At 35.7% G+C, this 8,145-nt stretch overlaps 1 protein-coding gene across 4 annotated transcripts in view; it reads left to right on the top strand.

The window, feature by feature from the left end:
• Window positions 1-8,145, top strand: part of LOC108737016 (kinesin-like protein Klp98A) — a 22,170-nt gene that overhangs the window by 2,343 nt on the left and 11,682 nt on the right. For 2 of the 4 annotated variants that reach the window (XM_025980547.1, XM_025980545.1), the window contains exons 2-3: window positions 4,514-4,628; window positions 6,407-6,464. In XM_025980547.1, the coding sequence (XP_025836332.1) occupies window positions 4,514-4,628; window positions 6,407-6,464 (173 nt within the window). Of the gene's footprint in view, window positions 1-4,456; window positions 4,629-6,406; window positions 6,465-8,145 lie in introns of all 4 variants that reach the window. The other 2 variants (XM_025980546.1, XM_025980548.1) reach the window with 1 other exon arrangement.

Raw genomic sequence — 8,145 nt, 5'->3', positions numbered from 1 at the left:
AGCTTCCGGATTTGTTATTTCCGAATTTTATAATGTGATTGGCATTAAAAACACGCTCACCTTCAACGAAATTTCCTTTCCGAGGCTTTGTGTCAGCCCAATCACATATTGTGTCAATACTTATCATTTTATCGTAATTTAAAAACTTGGAAATTGCACGGTACACTATAGGAACTACTATAAATTTTCCCTAATCAGCGCCATGTTTTTAGGCTCCTCCCATTTGACGAATCCCAATAGGAATTACATCTTTTTTATTTAAGTCATGCCTGCAATCAAAGACATCCATGACATACGAAAACAGTATATATGAAGTCTTCGCTGCATAAACTCTAACAATTTCGAAAACAAATTTTATACTTTCGTCCTTAAGGTAATGGTAATAAACCATGGAATTTTTCTGCAATAAATTATAACAAAAATAATTGTTTGTGGGCCAATTTTTCATTTGGCCAACATATGCAAAGGGCTAGTACCGTCACTGGTACGACCATTTCAAGCAATTGTAGCACTAGAAGTATAACGTTATATCGATATAACGGTACCCATTGTTCAAATTTGGAGGGGTTCCACTACTGTTGTGATTGTCATATATCCAGTATTTGAGAACCTATCTAGCTTTTCAAATAAAATGCCTTCATTTAAGCATTTGAATAAAGCCTATTTAAAATTTGTTGATGTAAAATTTTCAGAATTAAGACAGGTCAATTCTGAAAACACGAGGGTCTGTCCAGGCTTTTGCATACATATGTTGGCGTACATTTAAATCTTCGTAGTGATTGTAAGTTTGCTGGGCACTGGATGAAACACATTCATTTTAATTAAAACAAACCGAAATGTAATTATTGTAAACGGTATGTAATAGATGAACAATAAGAATCAGAACAGTATTGTTCTTAACGATTATTAAAATGGATGACAGGGGTTCTGGATACAAGAATCAAAAAAATTGACAGAATATTTTCTAATACCCATGTGGGTTATGTTTATTTACCTGTTGAAATATTTAAAAACGTATATTTCGTCGAGTACCTAGAGAACCTTCAAGTACTGCGAAGATTTAAATGTAGGTCACAGCTTATATGCGAAAGCCGGGGCAGATTCTTGTGTTTCGAGAATTGACCTGTCTCGTTTCTGAGAATTTTACATCAACAAATTTTGAACAGGCTCTACCAATATTCTATGCTTTAAAATCGTCAGTATTTCAATACAAATATTTAATACCAGGAAAGTATTTAAATATGTATTTCATATATTTTAATTTTTAATACTTAGCTTGCTTACCTAATATATATTAATTACCAGCCACGTTATTAAAATAGCTTTCGTATTCATTATCGATATTCGTCTTATAGTTATGTCGTAAAAAAAAGATAGTTTTGGTTTTTGGTATTTTTGGGTATTTTGGGCTGGTGAATATGAGGTTTGTTAACAAAAATTTTGATGAAGAATATGCTTTTTCGCAAAAAAAAGTAAAAAAGAGGAATTTCTCTAATTTTTCTTGAATAACTCAGAAATCGTGCGTTTTACGTGAAAATTAACGTCAAAAACTTGAAAAAAGTGGGAATCACATCGACTCCAACACAATATGTAAATGGGAAAACTATCTTTTGCATGCATACATGATCTCCTCGCGTGGGTCACTACTTAAGGAGCACATCCTGAACGCAATGAACGGTTCCGGTAATACATCGGCCAATTTCAAACGAGACAAAACGATATTCTTTAAAACTCTTACCAAAAACCCCGGTTTCGCCATCGTTTTAAGTCATTAAAGACTCAAAGAATCAGTAGCTGGAGATGGTCAACGTTTCCTTGTATCCCTGTACGCATACATTGGGAAAAATGTGCTTATGCTCGACCACCTCAGGTACATATCCTATAGTAAGGCAGCCTTCAGATTCAGTTCTAACATAACTGATTTACCACCGTCAGCAGCAACAGCTCGTTAGCATTCTATAAGTCTGAGTCCAGAACGGTTCGAGGTAAGAAAAGACTCTTAAGAGTGGGGACAGAAGCACACGAAATCAGGTCTTGAGCCTTTTGCCACACATAGCCCCTGATCCTCCTGTGTTATTAAAGTTGCTGTCCTAAAGTGCACAAGGAACTATCGTCACAATTATGGGTGCAGGCAGGCATAGTTCTACTGCTCCAGTTTGTGCTTTAACTGTCAGGGAATCTGCAGCAACATCACAGTGATGGACAAAGACGAGGACGAAAAAAACCTTGAGCTGCTGACCGAATGTAGTAACCAGTAACTTTATTAATTACTACTACAAAAACCTAATTCTATTCGATGTTGGAATTAATTCCCCTCTGGTAATTTTTTGCGGCTAATTTTGCTTTGAAGATGTATATGAGCTTCAAGCAGGATCTTCAGAACATCCGAATGGGGGACCAGTTTACGTCCGAAGTGCTTTACCCCAGAGGACGTCATCTTTTTGTTTCGGTGAGTTTTACTTGGGATATCATAATGTGGTGGTTTCCCGTTGTCTTCTACGTCGCAGTATTGTGCATCAGAGTGCCATACCGATACTCGTGATCTCTGCCACCCTGAGTACTGAAAGAGCTGCTGCCTCTTTCAGGGACTTGTCTTAGTCTGGTTTCTCTTTAAGAACCCCCACCCCCAATTAAGGTTGAACCTATGGTCCGGCTCCCTAAATCATCGAAACTCGCAAGCCGTTCCACCCACTCTAGTTTGTACAAGAATTTCGTTAAGGTTCAAGGCCCCGTCAGATCAGGTTAGCACCAGTGTCGACTGGGAATTTCTTGCGTGTGATTCTGTCTGATACAAATAGGCGTCGTTACCATACTGTAATGTCCGTGGGTTTAACAAATTAACTTTTAAGAAGAAAACTATTTATTTATACTAATTATTATTAAAGGACTTAAAAACACTATTAAATTATTACTAAACTTCGGTAATTATTCTATTTATTTACACTACTGTTACTATTCACTGTTCTATTTATTTCACTTCTATCACTGTCAATTTATCTCTTGATTCACTTCTGCAACGGTCAATTTATTTCTACTCTACTTCGGCGATCGTCTCTTCCTTTTTATACTCCCTTGCCTCCTTTCGGGAACGTTCTCCAGCCGTCCAGAGAAGTCTCGTTTTCTTTGAACGGTTTAATTGCTTTCCCGGAACGCAGGTACGACACACACGTTTACAGATACGGCGCAGATGAAGAAAAGCGCCCGCGGCTAGTCGGCGAATCGATAAGCCGCTCACACACACATATGCCCGATCGCACACAATCACGCTCTTGGTCGCTACAATACATTTACTGGTTGATTTCCTGTTGTCATCCGTCATGGTGGAATGTGTTGGTGTGCCTTGCCCCTGACCATTTGCCCTAATATTGTGATTCGAACGTCGTCGGGGTAAAGAATTGCGTGAATTTAAACGTAGTTCAATTTCCTCACCATGTGTCATTTCATGTTATTCTGATCCATCTGGAGGGCATTTATCGTGTTGGTTAAAGTTTGAAGTGGAACTGGTCGTGGGATTAGCTGCGGCTATGGTTTGCGTTTGGATTGCTTTCATGATGTAATCAGCTACCTCTGAAGTTCCATCCAGATCTTTGTCCCACATGGTTGCGATGATGGCTTGAACATTAAGCAGGAGACGACTTGACGAAATGGTTCGCAGTAAATTGTCCGAACAGGCCGCGTAGATGACGCAGAAATTGCGTGGATTTCCTATCCCCCAAATCTCCTAGCTCGAGGAGTTGTATCATTCGTATTTCTTGGGAAATGCCCAGCCGACAAATAAGTACTTTCGTGATGGTGGCATATGGTTCAGTTGCCGGAGGGTTGACAATCATATCGCGTACTTGCGCCGCATAGCAAGAGTCTGGGTTGCCTAGCACATACCCAGACTTCGGATATAATTCCGTAGGCCTCAAAACTGCGGTCAACCATACAAAAGCAAAGTTCGGGGTCGAATGGCACGAAGGGTGTCAATTTGACGGCCAGTCGTTCAAGGAACATAGTGAAACATTTTCACATAAAACGCATAGCAAAAAAACAGGAGAAACCCCCATTTTTTACAGTTTTTTGCAAAAAAGGAAAACATATTTCCCATCAAAATTTTTGTTGACCAAACTCAGATTTATGTTCTCCAGCTCCAGATACTATATAGTACCAAAAGTCACAACTATTCCAAAATCTCCTTTTTTAAAACACAAACTGCTTGGACTATGTACCTATGCATTATTAAAATCTATTTTAGAATGCAAATATGGTAGTATTCAGTTGATTTGTAGTAGGTTATCACATTATTAACCATTTAAATTTTCTAGATTTATAATAGATATTTACTATGTAATAAAACACTAATTGTAAAACAAATCTATTTACAAATGTTTATTAAATCAAAACTTGAGAAACACACACCAGTGTAGATAATTAAAAAAAAAGACCGTTTTCTCATTGCTATTTCTTATTTTAGCTTGGGATATAGTTTCAATAAAGATAATCCTTCAGTAAATAAAATTACTTCTTGCAGTACTTCATGTTTAGCTTCCATTTGTGCATCAAGTTCCCATCAAGAATTGGATCATTTAAGTTGCTCACCAAAATCACAAACGGAAGGAGAATTGTCGAGTGATGATGATACAAAGGTATATATATCTGTAGTTAAAATTAACTGTTTAAGGTGGTTCCTATGGTTAAGAAAATGATTTACGAATGTTATAAGAATTGGAGGAGTATTTCTTCATGATGGCCCTAGTATGTCTAAATTTTTCAAATTTTTTGGCCGTCTAGTTTTTAAAATATAATTGTTCAAAGTTGGAGACAGTAACATGCGTTCTTATGGGATCATTGCAAATTTGATATTTTTCCCTAAATAACTTTTGAATGTGGGGTGGCTTACCATTAAAATACCTGTTTTTCCTTTTGTACTACATATTCTTCAACACAACTATTGGTAAATTAGTTTATGCTGAAAAACTTTAATGATAAACGATCAACAATAAATATAAACGAATAAACCATTTGGTAGGAGACAAGAGTCACTGAGGGAGATTAAGTTAAACGGTCGTACCTTCACTCTTCATTAACTTATGGGAGAAAAACTATCCGCTACACGGGGATTCAATGCGCTTTGCGAGAAGAGATTTCGGTACAGGGTTTCAATCGTCAACCCAACGCAGTCTGTATACCCGACCATTCCCGAACCATATGAACCACTGAACCTACTTCACGCCCGCTTCGCTTACCTCACTTAATTTCCCTCTCGGACTTCACTTCATCTCCCTTTCCTCATTTACCTTTCTCTTTGTAGGACCTCATTGGCCGCTTTTCCGTGTAGCGGTTTCGCGTTTTGAAAAGTCGATTCGGTATATCTCGGAACCATAAGAAGTGCAATTGCGTACGATAGTTCCGCGTTTTGAAAGTTACACAGACTCAATTCTGGAAAAATAAAAAATATAATTTTGGAAATTACGAACAATATGTGACAATATAAAACTTGGCATGTGTCTAGAGACAATTATAATGAACACACGGAAAAAAAATGTCAATATCCACCGTCTAGTTTTCATGTAAAAACTCTTTTATTAATAGAAAGTTGTATGCTACGTTAACATTCAGTAGATGTGGCAACGTCTTAAGACTCAATCACAGCAAGCAGGCGTCGCGCATATACCTATACGCGAGCTGTATAAAATCGAAAGATAATGATGTATTTACCTATGTATAAATAAATATAAACAATATCATAGTTTATTATAATGTTTATATTTTGTCGTTTTCAAAATGTTTCGTCTGTTTGCTCAGTGCGGCGTTTCCTCGTTTCTGATACTCATTGTCTCTCACACAAATCGCTCCTTCTCGTTTTTACCATAGGAACCACCTTATTGTAAACTGTATGATATGCATTTCAATCTTGCTATAAAAATGGTAATATTAATATTCTTATCGATAAGGTAAGTAATCTAGCTAATAAACAACATGAAATTTTAATTATCCACTTCGAAGACATTTTTTTACTGTTTTATCTGAAACAATCATACAAAATTTTCATGATTTTCGTGATTAACTTCATATCACTTTTACATATAGTCTTAAGGAAAAAGAAAGAGAAAGAGAATTAATTGCCAGCAAGGGGGCACTACACATGCCCGTAATTATTTATTTTATTTATTTATCGTTTATTAGTATTGCAATTATTTATTTACACGATAGCACTAACTAAGCACTTAAACTACTTATTTATATCAAACTGTATTCATAAAATCTTATTTATTCGTCACTGTATTTAAATCACAGGGTTTTCGCTCTCGTAATTCGCACTATTCATTTATATTGCAGATCAGATGTTCATATACTAACTGACTATCGTCCAGAAACCTATTTATATTGTCATTGAATTCTCTGAAAGTCTTGTGTTTTTCAGCATTTTCATGATTTTCCCCACCCAAGTGCCAGCAGGTCAATGCTACGTGATATTAACGGTATGTTTTCAATTAATTAATTATTTGATTTTTATATTTTTCGACAATTATGATTGTTTAAACTGATAAGAGTTTGAATGTGAGCTGTATGTTTAGGCTATGTATCTTACCAATACGAAAATTCGCCTTGAATACACATACCTACATCTGTTCTGTGCAGGAAATTTTGTGAAATTCCCAGGACAAATCTATTGCTATGACACATTTGTATATTGTATGAAAATAATATGGTTCAGTCAAACGCCAGTTGTCTTCTCATAAACACTTTACGTAATATGGAATATACGTTTAGTGAAAAATCGTTTGCAGAATTTTTAATAATAAATTAAAAAGAGCGCGCACATTTGGTCCTTCGAGCGGAATTTTGCAAGTAGTGGTAAAATCTAACGGAAAAAACAAAGGCATTATCGATTTGTAGAGATAATACTAACCGTTAGTGCGACAGGATGAACGATTCTTGCTATTGTTTCTCTTTAAAACCGTAAGAGACGAAAAGGAAATGTTGTTTCGCCATTAATCAAAAACGAAACTCCCTAAACAATATAGACATCTGCTTCCTGGTAAAGGTCTGGAATAAGATCAGAGCTTTCCTTTCTTTGCATTTGCTCATATATTTGTTGTAGTTGTTTCTTTGTTATTATCATAAATACCGTATTAAGATTTTTACTTTGGGTATCTTAGAAGTTAATCTTTAAACAAAAACTAATTAAGTCAAAATTAGACGCAATTGAAAAAATTGCAACAATTTTAAACCTTATTTTAAATTTGGACTCGAACTAGTTCTTGTGGGCGTAAATTGGTCAATTTGTTAGTGAAATATTGTTAATTGTTTATCCCAACAGACATGGATAGTTATTGTCGTAACTTTTTTTTCAGTAAACATTTTTAGGTACACATAGGTTCAATCTCTTTGTAAAGGTGAAGTTCTTCATATCCCGTTAGGGGCAAATTGAAAAACTAATTTTTATCCCCTTATTTATTGGTGTAAACATGGGGGTCATTTTTATTTATAAACAACTAGCGACCCGCCCCAGCTTCGCAAGGGTGCAATGCTTTTACTTAATAGACTCCTGAATGTCTTTATATACAACATTCACAGCTTTTTTGTCATTAGTTAATACAAACCAGCCCCCCCGGCCGGTACCGCCGCAACCGCCTGTCCCTGCATTTTAAATCTGTAATATTTTCGAAAATATTAATTTAAATTACATGCTGTAAAGAGCCATATTGATCTATATTAAATGTACAATGTATTTAAAAATACTTAATTGGATAAGGATTAATGCTGTATTGCTTAAAATCGCTTCATAAATAAGCCATTATTTCTCATAAAAAGTAAAGGATAAAAATGGTTAATGTGGGTTATCTCTAAGTGATGGACATATACCATCGCGGACTTTTTTGTAGACCCTTTTAAGATGTACAATATGTAGTACATTATTTTGATCTATTTCGTAGGGTTCAGCCAGCGTTTGGAATGTAAGCGCAAAAAATGTGTTTATTTACGACATCACATTAGAAACCTCTAAAATTATCAGTGTTTCTCTACTATATTATGCATGTATTATACATATAAACCTTCCTCTTGAATCACTCCATCTTTTAAAAAAAACCGCATCAAAATCCGTTGCGTAGTTTTAATGATTTAAGCATACATAGGGACAGACAGCGGGAAAGCGAC

The sequence above is a fragment of the Agrilus planipennis genome, unplaced genomic scaffold (assembly GCF_000699045.2).
Source record: "Agrilus planipennis isolate EAB-ADULT unplaced genomic scaffold, Apla_2.0 scaffold113, whole genome shotgun sequence".
NCBI lineage: Eukaryota > Metazoa > Arthropoda > Insecta > Coleoptera > Buprestidae > Agrilus > Agrilus planipennis.
Note: the sequence above shows the minus strand (reverse complement) of the source record. Positions and strands in the feature narration are given on the sequence as shown.